A 19992-nucleotide genomic window follows, 5' to 3' on the forward strand; every position below is an offset into this window, starting at 1 on the left:
TTTAGGGAGAGGAAAATTTATTATTGATAATTTTCCACATCTAACAAAGAAACATCACAGCACTGATGAACTTAGAGGGGGAAAATGAAAGCGGTGAGTAGGCGTATCTAAATTTCACAAAACAAAAAAAAAAAAATCATGCTTCAACAAGTCCATGTTCCCACCCGAACTCTGCAGAACCAGATTTTGTGTGAAAGGGGATCGGAATCAGTCATTTACAGCAATCCCAGACACATGAGTCTGGATTTTGTTATTTTTATGCACAGTAAACTCAGCTTTACTCCAAAAGAACAAAAACAAAAAACTAGACAATTCCATCTGATGGTAAAAGCTTGAACTGAACGGAGTCTCGTCCCTGTCCCCAAGGACACAGATTCGTAGATTAAAGAGCACCAATAGAAAGAAAGATTTACTGAGTCCACTAGTTTCACTCAGTAGAAGACTTTTCACAGCATAAAACTAAGGTTCATATTCAAAGAAAATGCGATTCATACCAAGTCGGCAGCCATTTTACCGACAATAAATTTCAGATTTCCGCCACTTCCTGTTCCGAGTGGGCCCAAGCTCACCACAAAACACACACGTGTAGGTCCCTGCAAGACATAACGGATCAATAAACCAGTACGGTCAGACAGGCTGGTGAACGTGGAATTAAAATGTTGATCTTTGGGATTCTGGGTTTCAGACAAATATTAGGCACATAGTTCATAATACGGGAGTCTTGACATCTGGGATGGGAGGGACTGGCAGAGTGTCCCCCTGCAAGCCAGTACCGATGCATCCGAGTGGTAAGGTACAGTGGTGCTCGGGGGCGTTATCACCCAGTGCAGAAGCCCTAAAGCACGAGGAGAACAAGTTCGGTCCCCTAAAACCGCTGCCCACGGACAGAAACGACTGCAGACGCAGCGGAACAGCTCGGGTTCGACCAAGAAGGCAACACTATTCACATTTGGGATTTTTTTTTTTTCTTTTACTCCTCATTCAGAGGACGGTGCGTTGCTGACATAGCAAAGCTGGAATCGGGGTTTCAGCGAAAAAGAGTTCCTTTTCCAGACCCGCTTCCATCCAGCTCGACACACCTTCCCCGTGGCTCACAAGCTGTAGTTCAGCGTGTGCGTGTGTGTGTGTGTGTGTGTGTGTGTGTGGGGAGGCCACGTGGTTTGGTAGTTTGTTTCGATGGTTTTGTTGATGAGCAGAAGTGCGGTTTTGTTCCTCCGTGCGGCAGCGGTTCCCCAGAGCAGAACGCTGAGGTGAGATGATGAGTCAATCAGTGCAGAGCTGAAAGTTGTTTTTTTTTTTATTATTATTACTATTATTATTCCAGCTTGAGTCCTTTATCTGGTGGTGGGAGGCTACGAATCCTTCAGCAGACTGATGCGGGCGAAGATCTTGAGAGCGGGACCCAGTTTGATGTTCATGGTGCTCATGAGGTGGTCCTCCTTCAGCAGCAGCAGGGCCTGACCGTCAATCTCCTGAGAGCGGAACTCCTCCGCGATCTCCTGGCACCCTGGTTAGAAATTACAGGGGGCGATATACACTTAATATCTAATATAATTAAATAAGGAGTTTAAAATGGGAGGAGCCTGATGATTGACAGCTCTCACACATGCTACTTCTGGATGATTTTTAACCTGCAGCAGTCAATACTTCAAAATATTGTTGGTGCCAGTTTGAACTCGGTGCCCTGCGTCTTCTGTTCCGAAAAGTCATCTAATTCACAGGATCACTGTGCAGAACATTGAGAACGTGTACCAACCTGGCAGAGATCCAATGAACTCGTACACGTCCTCCACGTTCCACTTGGCAGGGTCACTGGGCAGGAAGTGCTGTGACAGCAGAGGCAGGTCCTGGCCATTGGAGCCTCGCCCCGCTGAAGCCCGCTGCGCCCCCGAGCTCGCGGCGGACAGCGGCGACTGTGGGTCCTCGTAGCTGGACATGTCCGAGCACTGGCTGGACTCGCCCTGGTTCGGCTGGGACAGCATTGGGGACCCCACCGATCCGCCCACTTGCTGCACCGTGCTGGAACTCATCTGTGAACGGGTGAAACCCACAGGTCTGAAAGCGGCGTGGTACCGTGACCTCTAGCTCTAGCCGTGAAGCGCGGGAGAACGAGACGGAACTCTTACAGCAATACAAACTTCACTCGGTTTACAATAAACGGGTCCTACTTTGGTCCCCCTATGGTTACTTAACGCATCACACACCCTACACAAGGATCTACGGTGTGTTCGAACCAACCCTGCTGGCAGATACAAGAAATCATGGATGCCAATTATGGCTCAGAAACACCTTTCATACCAAGAACTCTGGAAGAATTAACGACGTTGACCAGTGTGTGTGTGTGTGTGTGGGGGGGGGGGGGGGGGGGGGGGGGGGGAAGGAAGGAAGACGTTACCTGTTTCTTGGCCTCGGAGCTGGAGTTCTGAAGGCCATTGTTGGAGGATTTCTGCTTCTTCAGTTTCTCCAGCATGGTTTTGCGGTTCGGGAAAAGGCCCATTCTCTTGGTGCATCCAACATTGTACCTGAGAAAAAGTCAGATCACAAGGTGTGACGGCAGAACGCTGAAGCCCGCTCCCAGTTACCCAAACGTCCACTCCCAGTTACCCAAACAAGAGGGACCAAAGTCTCACCTCTTGGCACAAACTGTGGAGCAGAACCTCTTCGACCTCTTGAAGTTGTAGGCAAAGTCGACCTTGCCGCAGAGCTCGCAAGAAAGTGTCGGCTCCTCCTGCTTCTTTAATGCTGCGAAAATGTTTAGGCTTTCTCAGCGCGCGCCGAAGAAGTCGGGGACCTCCTTTCAGATGGATGGATGGATGCACCACTCACCTTGTTGGGTTAGATCCTCCATCTCGAAATCTGTAGCGCTGGGGAAATTGCCATGTGCCAGTTTCGCTGAGTCGGAGTGGGACTGCAGCTTCTGTTTCTTCAGGTTCTCGATCAGCAGCGATGGACGTTCCACCTGAAGTCACACACACACACACAGTCACTAGTTCTTCACCCTGAACCGCATCACACAAGGATCTTTAAAAAATAAAAAAATAAAAAACCCGACAAAGTAGAAACGATAACACGCGCTCTGCTATATAAAAAACGCATCATTACTGCAAGGTGTCCGCCGCCGGAGCCACGTGTTCTTATTTGACGTGTTTGCAGGGACTCACGGGAAACGGCTCGGCTCCCTCCTGGATAACGAACCCTTCTATGACGTGCGTGAGGATGTGGGGCTTTACGACGGCCTGGGGGGGCTTGCTCTCGCCATTTTGAGGCGCGCTCCCGGTCACAGTGGGCGCATTGTTCCCACTGCCCGAGGTCATGGCTGGAGCTGCCCGCACACCTGGCCTCGCATTCGGCCGCCCGTCCGCGGCGCCCGCGCCTGCCGGGGAGACAGTCGCATCCGCTCAGGCAAGGAAGGAAAAGGGTTCAGAAACTATGCCGCGGCGATGCAAAAAACCCAGTAGAAGTGACATTAAAAAGAGAGGGCGGAGGCGGTGCGGCAAAGTTCATCCGCCAAAAACAAGTTCCTCAGAGCGAACACGACCAAAAGTCGGTCCCACAAACAAAAATAAAAAAATATATATAATATTAACTTATTACAACGCGCCACATGGAGGGAGGAACACGAACACACACACACACACACACACACACACACACTGGCGCTCACGTACAGGGAGGATCCGCCGCCCGACACGCGCCTTTGTTCCGCTCCGCGGCTCCAGACGGGCACCTCGGGGAGGGGAGGGCGGGTTGGGGTTTAAATTCCCGGCGGCGTACGGGAGCGCCGCGGCCCGCTCCAGGCGCGGCCTAAACGAGCTGCGACGGTGCCGACGCGGGACCTTCTCCCCCAAACTTCCCGCATTTGTTCGAGCGAACCGCTCGGCCAGCGGGGGACGCTTCCTCGGATCCTCTTTGTACGAGGGAAGTGAATAGGGAGCAACGCGGCGACGCGATTGGCCACATGCGCTTGGGCTTCCGACCAATGGCGTCGCGTATTTACCAGTAAGTGACTCGGTGATTGGTCAGTCTGCAGATATGAAGGCATAGAGGGAGAAAGAGCCCCCCCCGGTGCATATAAAATAAAAAATTCAAAACCACAGACATATTTTACAACCTTATTACAAATTAAACATTTTTTTTAAATCACTGTGATAAACACAGCCATGAGTCACCAAGTGGGCGTGTTATACTGGTACATCTATCAGACGCCCTTATCCAGAGCAACTTACAATCAGTAGTTACAGGGACAGTCCCCCCATGCTCAGGGACACAATGGTAGTAAGTGGGATTACAACCTGGGTGTTCTGGTTCATGGGAGAGTGTGTTACCCACTAGGCTACTACCACCCCAGTAATTAGAAATTAGGAGTGGAACAAAAATCGATAAACCATCTATAAGCGGGTATGCACTTTTTTGACCAGATAACTGTAGTGTTAAAACACCGATTCGGAAACGACGCTGAACTTCGCTCCTTGTTCGCAGCTCCTTATTCGCATTGTCCTTTCCACCTTACATGCTGCTCAGCAAGTTGTAATAACCGTATTGCGCCTCTAGTTCAGACAGGATTACGCCAGGAAATCTATATATGGTTACAATCTATTGGTCAACTCAAAATTATTATCAGAAATACTTCCGAACGTTTTTCTACACGCTCTATTTTACATTCCACGTCCTATTTTACATACATTTAACATAAAAGTGAGATTTCAGTAGCCCAAAGCTTTTAAACCCTATTTATATTACATGGAAATGTCCATATTCATCATTAGTCTATTTGCATATGAACAAAATTCCCACATGAATTTCACACTGAAAACAGTGTTGGGCCAGACAGGTAACAAGTGTCACTATTTCTAATAGTTCAAATTTTTAGTTGACTCAAAGATCATCACACATACAGATTTCCGTTCATTTCTAAAACTGATTTCTTGATTATTTGTCACACTGAACTACACCCCTAGAGGCGCTATACGGGCATTGCATCTTACCGAGCAGCATTTAAGGTAGAACGGAAAATTCGAATTAGGAGCTGCAAAGGAAGAAATAAACAATTGTTCCCCCCTTCTTCGGTTGTACACATGCATGCATCACAAAGAACCACCCATATATCGATTATTGCAGAATCATTATTGTGACTTCATAATCATATCAAGTAGCAAATCAATATATATTGATACTGCATTTATTTATTTTATTGTTAAAACGTTAAATGTATTGGTTTTAAAGAGCTCAAGAATTTACCATCATTACCCTGTCTTCATACCAGTTATTGCTTAACATTATATTTTGTGGTGAATACTTTTATGTGCTTTTTTTATTGTTAATAAATTTGCCAAACTCTCAAGTAAACTTTTCTTCATGCTGTTATTATAGAATTCAGAGAGAAAATTAATAATTTAAAATCCATTTTGGAATAAAGCTCTATCATAACAAAATGTGGAAAAAGTGATGCACTTTGAATACTTTCTAAATATACAAATCTGTCAAACATACAGTGCATCTTAACAATAGTGCCTGTGAACTAAATTGGGGGTGGGGACTGGCATTTAAAACCATATACAGAGTGTTACATTTGTTTTTGAGTCATTGTGTTCTTTGTTTAATCTTTATCACTTGGCTTTAAAAATGTCAGGCATGATTTATGACTCCAGCATTTTGATTCAGATTCCTTTCAGCAATGTCCTTTTGTAGTTTGCTAACACATATCAAGCCCTTCGCCCCTTCAAACATTACTGAATATTATTCGTAATTGAGATTCTGATCTGTAGGCCCCAGACACACCTGCCAGACAGACGGAGTGTGTCCACCTTTTATTCCCCCATTCCACTGGGAGTAACAAGACTGCGCTCCCCCACCCTTAATTATGGCAAAAGCTGTCACTTTCACCCAAGTCGGCTAGGACAAAAGGCGCTTGGGCGTAGCAGATTTACCCTTCCGCTTGAGGGGAGAGATAGAGTGCACAAGGCCTTTGTGTTTCTGCTGGCAGGCCTGCAGATGGCAGTGACGTCACCAGAGTGTTTGTGGTTGACCAGAGTAGACCAGGCTGAGCCCCGGGGCCGCTTAATACCCTCTCATGCTTGCTCTCCTGACCCGCCTTGAATCTGGTAGCTCAGTAATCAGCTGCTGGGCACAGATTAAAATCCCATACACTGAGGCAAGTGCTGATCTCTGCAGCTAGCAGATTAAAGACCCGTAATCAGAGGTTATAGGACCAATCCTGTAATTGCTTGCTTTCACACTAAAGCTTCTGTATCTTAAAGTGTATTATCCTACAACAAAAATATATTTGTCTGCTGCAAGACGGCCCAGCTCTTGGTGTGCTGTAAGGACTTGGCAGACTCAAGGTTTTATTGATATCCATTAAGCCAGCTACTGAGCAACCAACAAATGTTCTCTATACAGAGCAAGTATTTATAATACAATATTGGTTCAAATTTAATATGAAAATATACAAAACACTAAATTCTAAATTGCATCAAGTGCTTTTGAATGATATGACTGATATGAATTCTCATGGGGAAAAAAAAAACAACAAAAAAAACATAACTGTTATTATATCTCAATCAATCAAAATGTAAATAAGATAGGATGTGTGAAATAAGGGCTACCTTCAGCATGCTGGTATATTTGGCTGGACTCACACCCACTGGACTGCCTGGTCGTGGATGTTTGTGCAGGAGCTGGTAGACCAGCTGCATTCGGGGAAGCCTCGTCTGTTCCAGGACTGACCTGCACTGGTGGAGCTGCCTGATGATTGCAAATATTGCAACAGCAAAGTATAAAGCAAATATGAGCCGAACGGCACACCAAAAAAGAACATTGCTAAATTACTATCTAAAATACTATTTGAACAAGTAATAGTTACCCTTAAGCTAATTAGTAAAAACAATTAGTCAGACAAAATAGAAATCAATAAGTCTCATCTCACAGTGTTAGGAGCCTGTTGTAGGAATTTGGCTCTGGGAGGTGAACACTGGGGGACGCTGGGTGCTGGATCAGAAGGATTCAGAACCTGGGAGCCAGGGACAGAGTGGAATATGGTGCCTTGAAGCACTGGTTCAGCCAGCTTGGGCAGAAGAGGTACATGGCACTGGGGCTGCGGTTGGACAGCCACGGCCTGGATGGTGGTCGGCTGAATTTGGAGGGTAGGCTGGACGGAGGTCGTATGCAGGAGCTGAGCTGGGCTCCTCGAGGAGAGCAGGGACTGTGGCTGTGCCTGAACTACAAACTGCGGCTTTTGCTGCTGAAGCATTTGGTGTGTCTGGATCTGTGCAAATGCTGAAACATAATAAAAAATAAATAAATAAATAAAAAATTCACAAGACAAGATAATTGGAGAAATATTTGAAGGCACTGAAGGTCAATATGAAAGGTCAAAAATGTTAAAATCCTGACTTTCATTGCAATCATGAACCAATTTTACATTTGTGTGTAAAATGAAGTGTGTAACTTGAGTGACTATTATAAAATAATTATTAAATTCAGGCTGATGAAACAGGACACATCTGGATTGACAACTGTCTCTGTCTGGATTATATCCATCTGCGAGCATGCATAAGGCTGGCTGGATGAAGACAGGCTTGTTTCATAATAAACTTGATGGAAAGTGATTCCATTCAACAAGTCCTGGTGCCAAAAACAATGACAGGAACAGAAAAGCACCAACGAACGGGCAGTGAGTAATCTCCTGAAATATAGGAAGCTACCAAGTAAACACCCATCATCCTCTCTTAAAAAAAACATAGAACAGTGTCTGTGTAAATCTGTTTCTGCAAGTTGCAGTTCATAATGTCAACATTATCCCCCTGGCCAGTAATAGTGGACCCTTTTTAAGCCACATCTGACACCAGTCTCTTACAGTACTAGGTTGGTACATGTCTCCTTGACCTCTGCTCACTCTAAGAACCTGCCACAGATTCTCAATAGGATTGAGGTATGGGTTCAGTGCGGCCCACTGCAGGGTCTTGGTTTTGGTATCCTCGAGGAACTGCTGGACAAATTTTGATGTATGCTTTAGGTCATTGTCTGGTTGGAAGACCCAGAGACGACACACAGGAGCCAGGTCAGCATCAATCATCTTGGCAGATGTGCAGGGCTCCTTGCTGACATCTGACTATTTTGTTAAAATCTTGCGCTTACGGTCATGGCCAGGTTTGTTTCTTACAGACTTTGTCTGCTTGTACTTGGCAATTATACAACGTACAGCAGTTCTAGACACTATGAATGGCTTGGAGATGGCAGTGTAGCCTTCCCCCTTAGCATGAGCCTCTACTATCTTCTGTTTGAGCTCTAGACTGATTTCCTTTGTCTTCAGCATGGTGAGTAACAGTAGTCCCTCTCATCTGTAAAAGTGCCCTGGTCTTTGGAGTCTTTTTATGCTGATTGTTATTTGGAGGACAGTTGACTGCACAGTTGTGGTTTCAAATCTGATTGGTTCATTACTGTAGGTGTTTGAAAGCCAACATTCACATGGGCCTTTATTTTTTTGACCACCCCGTTTTTACTATATTTGATATAAAGCAAGCCTAAATATGAATTTATATAAAAAAATATACCAAAGGCTGCTAAATAGCACTGGTTTTGATTTGATTAAACTCAAGTTTCAATGCTGCAAACAAGGAAAATATTCCACAATTCCTTGGTCTTAACTTATGATTGGACAAAACCAGTCTGATTCTTTTAATGCATTAAACACATCCACAAATTTGATACCAGAAAGACCCTGCAGGCCCTCATATCGGGAGATTAATGGGTTCACATGGTTCCACACTGCAACTATGTTCACAGACAAGTGAAGCCTATTTGCCTGCTTGCTTGTCCTTGTTAGTTGCATTGGCAGTTTGGCACCATTGAAAAAAGTCTGGAAGAGATAAGCCATGGAAGCACAATGACAATGATCTGCTGAAGCCAGTTTTATGAGTATTTCAGTCAGGTTTATGAACAAAAGTATAAAATCAAAGAACAAGAACAGCATTTGTTGAACCACTTAAAATGAGTTATTTTTCAGAGAACAGCACTGCTCCCCTCCCACATATTATTGTTTGAATATGAATGTTGTGGTTCAGAAATAAAGCTTGTGATTCCAGCACTGCACTTCAGCTCAGGTCGCCGCCTCCATTCACACAGACCAGATTAAAGCTGGCAATTAATTGGAATACAACTCAACATGCTATTTTTCAATTGTCTTTATTAAATATTTTGAGTCTCCAACTCAAACTCCAACTCATAGTCCTCAGAATTACTGATAAAACGAACTGGTAACTTTTCAGTTTGGCTCACACTGCTGGTGCGTTTTATGAGAAAAGCCTACAGGCTCCACGTCCACTAAAGACAAAAAAACAAAGCACAGCACCTACCCCATACTCGTAACAGTTTGGTTTAATCTGAAGATTCCAATGTCCTCAGAACCTCCCACTTTCTTGGTTCTGAAGGGACGGGTATTTCTGCTGTATTTGGGCCACCCACCACACTGAAAAGAAAAAGTCTGTATATCCCCCAAAAATAATAACTGTAGTTCTAATTATGAACAAAGCTTTTTTCTCAAATCTTAGCAGCTATTAAAAAATGTTTTTAAAAGTGGAATTATTAATTTCAATAACTGATTATCTTATGCATGCATTTCTAAACCATCACTTCATTTGCTGATATACCTGGAAAAAGTAAATGGCAAAAGAAAACAGATAATTACTTAAAAGCCATTACTTAATTACCTAAATAATACCTAAAAAAAATACCTAAAAAATTGACCAAACTGGCAACACTCAGCATATGTTCCTCTGTGTTGTAATACTGTTTTTTAAATGGCGTCATCACAAATGAGACCTCTCTTATAGGCATATTGGTACCCAGTCTAATACCAAACCAAACATGCAGGCAGAAAATGGAAGATGAATGAATAAATAAATGAGTAAATGTCCCCCACATGCTATATCTTATAAAGGGATTGTACCCTTTATTTTATTATGCACTCGGTCACCCCTGTGCAAGCTGGATTCCAGTAGCAGAACACATGAACAAACACAGAAAAGCACCCACACTGAGCAGGTGTGGGTTCGTCAAACACCACATCCAAGTAGCTTCCTGAGGGAGGATACCATGGCAACCAAAGCCCAAAGCAAACAAAAATTTAGCCACAGACAGAATTTCATGTCTTGAATAAACACTAATTTAGGGTTTATTCCTATAAGTAACAATGGCATCTGAATGGCATTAGTTGATCTTTCCGGACATAGTGACTACGGTAAGCAGTGGTTACCTGGGTGGATGAGGGCGTGGCTGGCGACCGTGCTCAAGTTCACATTTTGTCCAGCTGCCAACATATGGGCAGTGATGTCACTGGCAATCTCGCCCTTCCTCCCCATCTCTGACGAAGACTCCACACCACTGGTATTTGGGTCCACTGCGGGGGGTTGAGTTGAAGGGCCTGGGGCCCTGAGCTGGGTCCCAGGTTGATGTCCCTGTGGGGATGCTTTGGTCCCTTGACACGGCATTGCTGCCTGACATCCAGTTGGGGAGTGCTCCCCCTGCTGGCTACAATGAGCCAGGTTCTGCAACTGTCAGAGTGATTAGAGAGAGCATAAAGATGGCAGCAGACAAAACTTACTGAGGTGTGTGTGTGTGTGTGTGTGTGTGTGTACACACTAGTGTTTCCATATCTAAGTGCAGTATTAGGCTGGATCTGTGTGATAGATGAATAAGCTATTTTCCAACTTAGTTAAAGACATGTATGGTACTATTAAAAAAAAACAAAAACAGAAAAAAACACTGGATATTACCTATTATTTATGCAGCAGTATGTAGATGTAATACATATGTAACTCATCCCAGGTTCAAAGCACATACCTGTGAACATGCAGACTTGGTGCTGTTACTTGGTGGGACTGCTGTGACAGTCGCAGTCGGTGTAAAGATGAGCTGATGGAAGAGACAAATGGAACAAGGAGATCAGTAACCGCGACAACCACACACACAAAACTAATTCCTTCAACTCGGTGCACTAAAATCCATCACATACTGAACGAGTCCAGCACAGCGCTGTGCTCTGAATCCCACCGCTTTCTACAGTGTGTGCGCCAGCAGAGCGGCTGGCAGCACGGAAAGGGGTGAGCGATACTCTGCATTAACGGGCAACCAATAAAACCAAAGCATCGAAACAGGTGAGATGGAGGAGAGGTTTCCTTCCTGAAGGATGCAGAGTGGAACAGAGTCTGTAATTAGAACTTCTTGAAATGCAGTGTGATGATTCTCTGAAGAATCAACTTCTCTCCATTGCCGACTTCTACCGTAGTTTCCTCTAATGAGATGACACGCATTATTCACACATAGACATTATCCATGTGCTAATGGATAATGGGGATGGGGTGGTAGTAGCCTAACGTGTAACACACTCGCCTATGAACCAGAAGACCCAGGTTCAAACCCCGCTTACTACCATTGTGTCCCTGAGCAAGACACTTAACCCTAAGTTGCTCCAGGGGGGGGACTGTCCCTGTAACTACTGATTGTAAGTTGCTCTGGATAAGGGCGTCTGATAAATGCTGTAAATATATGCTAATAAAACAAAATATTTAATTTAACAAATATAAAAGAAGATTTCCTAGCAAGCATTATTAATTTTTTTTATAAAACATATTCAATTATGAAGCATTATTTACCACATTTGATTAGGTTTACTAACATAATACAATATCAATCACCTTTAGTGGGTGGCCCAGCCAGACGTATATATTTTTCTATATGTGGCCCTCGTTGAAAGGTTTGGACACCCCTCTTCTACTGAATTACATTTTTCAGTTAAATTGATTATACGCAGGGTGTTTTTTTTAATATAAATGACCACACCATCTCCCAGTCAGAGTCACTTTCCTACATCACAGTTTTTATGCCAGGAGCAAAAAACAGAGTGTGTATTCAGGGATACCATTGATTCTGCATTATGCCGAGTTATTATGCACTTTATGGCCATCTGTGGTAATTTGTCTTATTGTAGAGATTTATTTTACATTTGGAATATTTCAGTTGCTCTTGCTTTGTCAACTACTCGGCATAAAGATTGTAATTTCACTTACACAGTGTGTAAACTCAAATTTATCTTTTTTTTTTTTTTTTTTTTTTCATTGCTTGGTGCATTTTTTAAAATTGGTCCAGACATTGTTCATGTTGTAAATGACTTACATTACATCTCTAAAGAAAATACCATTTGAGCCCTGAGGTACATCTGCGCCTGGCTGGTGGTGAGGGTGGGGGCGGTGCTGTTGCTCAGGAGGACAGCCTGCTGGGCGATGGTGGGCTGGGCTGAGCTGACAGTCTGGGCTCTGTTCATCAACTGGGCTGCTGTAGATGTGGCCAAGTTAATCTGAACAGTGGGAGGAGCTACACATTAATTAAATTCCACAGTAATGGACTTTACCTCTCAGTCATTATTAGTAAATTTTCTCAAATTAATGACTGGTATATACAAATGTATAGGTTTAAAACATAAAAAGAAGGAACTCAGAATATAGAATAAACACAGACAATATATCATGATGTCAATGCAAATTCTAAAAAGTAACAGTATTGTTGGACTTAAGCACGTTGTCAGTATTTGGATTTACTACCTACACAAGGGCATATCAAATGCAGCTTTTTCTAATGAATATTTATGTACAGGTCTGTCCTGAGTGGTGCAAGGCTACTCACTGTGGCCTGTGAGGACCCTGTTTGATGAGATGTGGTCGCATTTTGTCCGGACATCTGTCTTCCTGCCACAATTCTGGCCTGGACAGAGGTGTAAGCATCTTAACTTTTAGAGCTTTAATACTTCCATGAAAAAAAAAAAAAAAAAAAAAAACTCATCAAACACGCGTCCATCTTGATAATCCCGCAGCGTAATTTACATGGCCTCACCCCAAAACTTTGTGACATGAAGGAACAGGATCATAAAATGTGGAGTAAAAGGGGGGGTTGATAAAATGTGTGTATGGAAGCAGATCTTCACTGCTGTGAACTGCTGTGAATTTTGATGATACGGTTTACACTTCCCTAGTAATGTGTTTAGCTTAGCTGAACTAAATTCAAAATGATTAAAAAAAAAAAAAACTCATTTGGTCAAACTACTTAAAAATATAAAAAAATACTTTAAAATGTTATTCTTCATTGAACAGAGACAAACGTGAACTTGATCAATTAGAATTTTCTTAAAGCAGATGATTCAGCACCAAGCACCAATTCCCTCCAGATGAAGGCTGGAACCATGCAGCCCTGCAGAGACCGGAAACTGGTGCGCGGCTGTGTCCCATCCATGATTGCAACCACGACATATTATGGCTCAGGCAGTGCGCCACCATGATGTTTTACCTCTGATAACAGCGCCAGATCTGCCATGGCTGAATATGAATGAAGGTCATTGCTTTATATTTAAGTCGGCCTCTTTCAGTGTTTAACCTGTTACATGAATTAAATGATGATTTCCTTTATCCTGGGTGTGTACATTTTCTTTTACTGCTGTACACAATTACACATAAGGTAGTTGTGAGTGAAATAAGGACATAAAAAAATGGCAGCCATTGGCATGTCTGTAATGACACAACTAGCTACGCGACCTATAATCTCACATTTAGATAAATTAGTTATATATCCCACAACAAATATCACCTGAGATTCAGGCTGCTTTAAAACTAGCTATGATATAATTTATTATCAGTCACAGCTTGATTTCTTCTGCTGACAGGAACTAGGTACAAAATTTTAGAGCAGCTTCGGAATTTGTACACCCATTTCTTGATTTCACGAAGAAGCAGGCTGTAATGTTTATCAGTAGTGTTAAAATCCCTACGGAGGTAGAATAATCACCTGTAGAATAACTGTCCTGCCCACCATTTCCCCTCAGTTAATGTCATGCTAGCCGCAGTGTTTCTGCTTATTTGTGTGTGTGCATGCGCACATCCCACCTGTTGTACTGTAGCCAGGTTGTGTAGCTGAGTGTTGCTGAGGTGCTGCTGCAGAATCAGGTGCTGTTGTTGAGCTGCATACATTTGCTGCAGGTACTGAGCTGCCGTGTTGGGCTGTCTGTTCAGAGCCTGAATTACCTACACATACAGAAAACACACATCTGGATAAACAAGGTTAGCATGAACACAAATTGAGTTTCTGTGAGGTGCACATTAAATTAATTTAAAGGTTTGTATATGATATTTTTTTAAATAAATCTATCTTTTGTCTGAGGACCAGCAAAACATTGGTATATAAATTAATGGGAACAATTGATCCCAAATATGTTAAAATGCATGCACATTCACTCACTGTGCATGTCAAGAGAACCACAGACCCAGCTCTGTAGTCGGGCGACATAGAGCAATGTCCAGCCTACAGATGGAAGTTCACTGAGTGGAAGTGGCTGATCCCAAACCAGAAGTCCATCAGTCACTGGGCCGACAGCAGGTCAAAGTTTCTGACCTCTTCCAGAGTGTTTGGATCCAGCCCATCATTTATCATTCAACCAACATTCCTACTGAGCTCTGCTGTGAACCCATGTGGTGCAGCGCATAAAGAAAACCTAAAACTGAAGCTGCAGACACCAACCCTATGGGGCAGGGCTACATAATATATATATATTTTTACAGGAGAAGTAAATACTAAACGAGCAGACAAAATTGATGCTCCTTTATACTATGCATGTCTTTACCTCCTACGTACCGGATGTTGCTGAGGTCTGAACATATTCTTTAAGAGTTCTCTTTGATTTCTTACACTAGTAACAGTCAACACAGATTAAGCCTTTCATTCCTCCATTAATGAACAATGCATTATTGTTTTACTACATTTTTATGAGATATATTGTGTTGATTTATGTGAATTTTACTAAATTAAAATATTACAGAACTAAAGAAATATTTCAGAAATACCACAGCCATGGTAATTATACCCTATGAGAGTACAGTTTGCAATAAGTTAACCACACTTGGAGAAAACTAGACTGCTCAGTGAATCATAATCATCGTATTATCCCCAAACAAATGCACATGCAGAGCAGGCCATACCCTTTACTGACCTGTTCCTCAGAACCATCAACTATAACCGCATGAAGGCACTCACCCAGTCTTCTAAACAAAAGTCAGATTGGTCTTCAGAATGACTTTAGGTAACTTAATACCTCCTGAATCTAGTTAGACTGGAGCCACCACCACTGAATTAAAGGAATGCTTTAAGTCACATCCAATCATTATAGTCAACTTAATAAGCCACTCCCACACTCAGCTTGACCTATCTGAGCTTGGACTATCTCTGCAGTTGACTGGCAGCAGAAAATGTGGAGTGAGACAATGGCAGAAGAGTATGCTGGTTAACCTCCGACATCATCTTAGGTCTGGCCAATGGCCTCGGTGCCCTTGCTCCACCTAAAGAGGTCTGGACAATAATGGAATAATAAGAGAACTTTTGCAATGTATTGCTGTTAAAGATCCAAAAAAATATTAAATTACTTGTCTCTTACAGCCAGTGAATCCTGTGCATTTTATGAATTAATATTAAAATAATTACTTATAGGAATCAGAAAAACCAAGACTTAAAAACAAGACTAAATCACATGCGCCCTAAGGTCATAGGTCATAACTGCCATTAATACCCTAGCACAGACAGAGTGATGGATAGCACTTCAAGAAGCAGCAAATAAAGGGCCAGTGTACACAAGGACCAACCTTTCTTTGCAGAAGACTTCCCTGAACAATACAGTTTACGAATGATCCTTTCTCAGTAAATCACGAGCTTGACAATTTACAACTGAGCACATTGGTTTTATGCTGTCAGTAGAGGGCATCAGTTAAATCTTTTCACATACGCCAATATACACAAAAAATATAAGACTCATAATTACATATTTAGTAGAAAAAAGCAATGAGGTAAATATCGCACATGGGCCATTTCAAATAATAATTTAACATAACTTTATAACAACATGCTAATTACATAATCACAGCACTGGCTGTGTTACTTTATTTAGCTATATTCACCATATCAACCATAGCTATATCAACCAAGCAGTATAGGAGCCTGGTTCAGAGATCATTTTCTTTTGGGGTAATTAAATGTACAGTCTAAACTAGAGCTGAAACGATTATTCAAATAAATATTAGAGGAAAATTCTTTGCCTCAAGGCTTCGTTTAATTAGTCACCAAAGTCCATCTATTATCGTATCACGCCCGCGGTGCTACGCAGTGCGAAGCTACGCAGTGCGAAGCTGCACAGCACCGGTATCATCGTTTTACTCGGACTGGTGTGCATAAAAAAGGCATAAAATGTCTAAAGTGTGGGGCCATTTATGCTGCGTAAGGTGGACAACATAGTGCAGTGTATACCCTTTAAAACGGACCTGGCTTACCATAAAAAGTACTTTGTCAAGCACCTTAACTGAAAATATCCTCACGTGAACTGCACTTTTTCAAGCGGATTTGGAGCTTCTACAAGGTATCGTATTTTTATGATTGCTAACTAATATTAGCGCTTCTTAGAACGTACATTTTGTAATTATTTGTGTTAAGAGTCGATAGTGACGAGGCATGATAAGGCATGAGATCTCACTCGTGTAATTCATACCTCCCACACACACTGATTGGTTACATCTCAAAACACGCCTTCCCCATACATAAGGTATTAATAATAAATGCAACAGATGGACAAATCTACATTCATTAGCATATAGATTTACTTTTGGGCGAGTTTATAGCATTTTTTGCACAATGGTTTTTTCTTCCCCACAGTACATCACAGCAGCGCAGGCTTGCACATGCATTGCACAAGTATTGAGTTTGAATAAATAAAAAAAACAAAAACTTTTTTGTGAGGAATTACAGCCAATTGCTTGTTCATTTTAAGAGGATTTCATGTTGCATAACACACTATTGACAGTTGTTTAAAAACGCAAAAGTATGAGTTATCCGATTAATCAACAGAATACTCTATTCCAAAACTTTTCGATAGTTGCAGCCCTAGTCTAAACTAATTTGGACATTTGAGTAAAAGTTTATTGATTAGTGTCAGTATTCAGAGTTGAGTTTTGGTGTCTAGGAATACAGTACAGTGTATGGATCACGTGTTGAGTTTATGCACCTGTATTTGCTGGTCTGGGATGCCTCCAAAGATGGATATTTGAGCTGCAGTGTGTCGCCCTGTGTTGACACTGGCAGGAGGTTTGTTGGGCGTATTGTTGGTGGTGCTGGAAGATGAGGGGGTTTGCTCCTTCTCCATGGTGACCTCTGCCTGGCAATCACAGGACCTGGCATCTGCTCGATTTGTAAGCCTGGCACACAGAAATAGACACGGTTTGTTTCTGGCTGCATACAGTCTGAACATGTGTACGAACATGAAAGATCAACACTATTTGCAAATGAAGGGCTACACCAGGAAATTCGATAAATCAATCAATCCTATATTTCAAGTGACCAAAACAAAATATATCTGCAGAACAGACAAATGTTTGTTTACTTTTTTATAACACAATTTAATAAATGCACACAATTTAACAATTGATTGAAATAGATTATATTTAATTTGGTCCCATACACACATTACCATTACTTTTCCATTACTATAAATCGAAAGAAAAACAAAAACAAATAGACAGGCATGAGCACATGCAATGAATATGAAAAATGTATTATGGCCATGTGATTGTGAGGTAACAATTAAAGCACTCTCACTGTCCATAACCACATAGTCCTGTTACACAAAATTGTTAAGCACTACAACAAAAAAACAGGAGGCCAAGAAATAAGTTGAACAGTGCAACTCCAGTGTAATTAAATGACGCCTGAACTCAACACCAAACCTTTACTGTGCTCAGATCTGGCTCTCTCTTTGATCAGGTGCTTTACACAGAGGATGGGTAATGGATGTGTTTCTAGTACCCTGGGGTGACCCTTTGGTAAGGGGAAGTGTTAAAACCACAGCTCCACATCTGAAGTGAAAGGGTGCGACTCAGGTTACCTGCAAATTACCAGCTTAGAACTCATTCAGAGAAACCCAAGCAATTAAAAAAAATAACAGCAGCGATAAGGACAGGGACATCCACATGCTGACAAGCTTAGAACAGCCTCATTATGCGCTCATTTTTGAAGACCAGCATCAGTTTGCAGGGATACGTGGAGTTGTTTAGTAGACTTCTGACCCTTATAAACACTAAAGTTTGGCTATTACACAGAGAGAGAGAGAGAGAGAGAGAGAGAGAGAGAGAGAGAGAGAGAGAACTTTTTCAGCCTATTAACAACTGCTGAAGTCCTAATTCTGGACTGAGATTTACAACCATACAACCAGCATGTGCAACAGGTCAGCAGGACCTGTTCTTCTGCATTTAACCATGATATTGAGCCAGCGCACTTAAGCAACAAACAAAATGTAGGAACAGCCATTCAAAATTACCATTTCAAAATGTTTGATAATGTTCCACTCAAAACGAATAAATTATTCTTTTTGACAAGGAACAACTGATTGAAATAATCCAAAAAAAATCTGGAAACATTTTAAATGAGTCTCGAGTTTTGGGCCGGACAAATTCTATTTTATATTCAGAATTTACCACATCCTTAAAATGGGACAGTTCCTTCCAGCTATAATGAAAAGTGGTTAGGCAACAACAGCATGACAATAGTCACAGAAATCAGCAGCAAATCCTCTCTTCCCCTCAACAGACACACACACTCACTGTCCAGAGCTTATCTTCTGCTGTAAACCATGGCTCTTGTGTATCCTACCTGAACTGTAGCTGGGATCCCTGTTCGAACACTCATTAAAACAAACTTCAAAAAAAGACACTTCAAAGTCTGGCCAGAATGGTGAGGGGGCATGAAGGGTCGGAGCAGGACTGAAAGGGGGACGTGGAACGAGAACAGGTCCCACATCCACAGAGTGATTGAGGAGCAGCTACACAAACAACTGCCCTGACACACTTCCAAATGGAGTCAGCGCACACATGAGGCAATACACCTGACACGACATGTCTCTTACCAGAAGTGTGTTTGCACGTGACAACATGTTTCATCCTCTCTCTCTCACACACACACACACACAATTCTTTGGTAAATAGTTAGTGAGTGGACAAAAAGTAATCTAATTCTGTCCAAACCCCAATCCAGTGGCATTTTTTGTGCTTTTGTTGTGCTTTGTTTGTTGAAGGCAACCATTTCATAAGAAAAAAAAAAAAAAAAAAGAACATGGTACCTCGAAGTATTTATAAAATGTTGTAATTCCTGAACAGCGTAACAATGGACTAATTCAACAGAGCTGAGGTGTGAAAGAAGACGAGGGCCATTAAAACAAAGAGCAGCCCACTTCAAACAGCCTGCTCCCCCTGTGGGCAAGCCAGGACCAGACGGACGGCCACCCAATCTGTGCTTGTCTGGACAGGATGACTGAAGCCATATCAGCGAGTCATCCCAAAGGGAGAGGTTTGGCAGGGCAGCCCTTTCCTGTCTCCGACATTGCATCTCTAGTCAAAGAAGTAATTTTCTTGCTACTTCCTGTACAGTTTAAAGGCTACAGCACTGACGTCCCTCATGCTTGAAGAGACTAACATCAAATAATTGGTGCTCTTCAGTTCAAAAAAATTTTTTAAAAATCTTATGGTATACCTCAGGGCTCCATAATTGGGCCTGTTCTGTTCTGCGTATGAATGTTCCTTTACACAACTCTTTTGAGGACAGAATCAAATATGTTGAAGTTAGGTGGAAGGTTTAAGTGATTTTCTCACAGAAGCTTTTTTTTTTCTATAGGAATCATCTATCCTTTATTTCATGTGCTTCCACAACAGATATTTGCTAGTTAACGAATTCAATTTATAGACCATGTGTTGCATTGTCTCCTCAGTTTCTTCTTATTCAGTGACAGAACACAATTAGAACAAGCCAAATCTCTGCCATCTCATGCTGCGTAGAATGCCAATATTAAACTATTACAATGAAAAATGAAAGTCAGCTGCCAGGGCTGAGTTTGGATAGATGCTGCCAACGAATGTGCCCCCCCCC

General features: G+C 42.2%; 1 protein-coding gene across 5 annotated transcripts in view; it reads right to left on the bottom strand.

Moving 5' to 3' along the window:
- The window catches only part of phc2a (polyhomeotic homolog 2a (Drosophila)), a 26607-nt gene continuing 6615 nt past the window's right edge, over window positions 1-19992 (bottom strand). For 2 of the 5 annotated variants that reach the window (XM_028993650.1, XM_028993651.1), the window contains exons 2-15: window positions 17084-17273; window positions 13929-14066; window positions 12679-12756; window positions 12194-12352; window positions 10840-10911; window positions 10253-10550; window positions 6926-7275; window positions 6606-6744; window positions 3162-3373; window positions 2827-2959; window positions 2631-2742; window positions 2396-2522; window positions 1757-2030; window positions 1-1507 (exon numbers count right to left, since the gene is read on the bottom strand). In XM_028993650.1, coding sequence (XP_028849483.1) covers window positions 1353-1507; window positions 1757-2030; window positions 2396-2522; window positions 2631-2742; window positions 2827-2959; window positions 3162-3373; window positions 6606-6744; window positions 6926-7275; window positions 10253-10550; window positions 10840-10911; window positions 12194-12352; window positions 12679-12756; window positions 13929-14066; window positions 17084-17221 — 2385 coding nt within the window. In that variant the 5' untranslated portion in view covers window positions 17222-17273 and the 3' untranslated portion in view covers window positions 1-1352. Of the gene's footprint in view, window positions 1508-1756; window positions 2031-2395; window positions 2523-2630; window positions 2743-2826; window positions 2960-3161; window positions 3374-3668; window positions 4333-6605; window positions 6745-6925; window positions 7276-9353; window positions 9374-10252; window positions 10551-10839; window positions 10912-12193; window positions 12353-12678; window positions 12757-13928; window positions 14067-17083; window positions 17274-18723; window positions 18910-19992 lie in introns of those variants that run through there. The other 3 variants (XM_028993652.1, XM_028993653.1, XM_028993654.1) reach the window with 3 other exon arrangements.

Source organism: Denticeps clupeoides, chromosome 10 (genome assembly GCF_900700375.1).
Source record: "Denticeps clupeoides chromosome 10, fDenClu1.1, whole genome shotgun sequence".
Taxonomy (NCBI): Eukaryota; Metazoa; Chordata; class Actinopteri; order Clupeiformes; family Denticipitidae; genus Denticeps; species Denticeps clupeoides.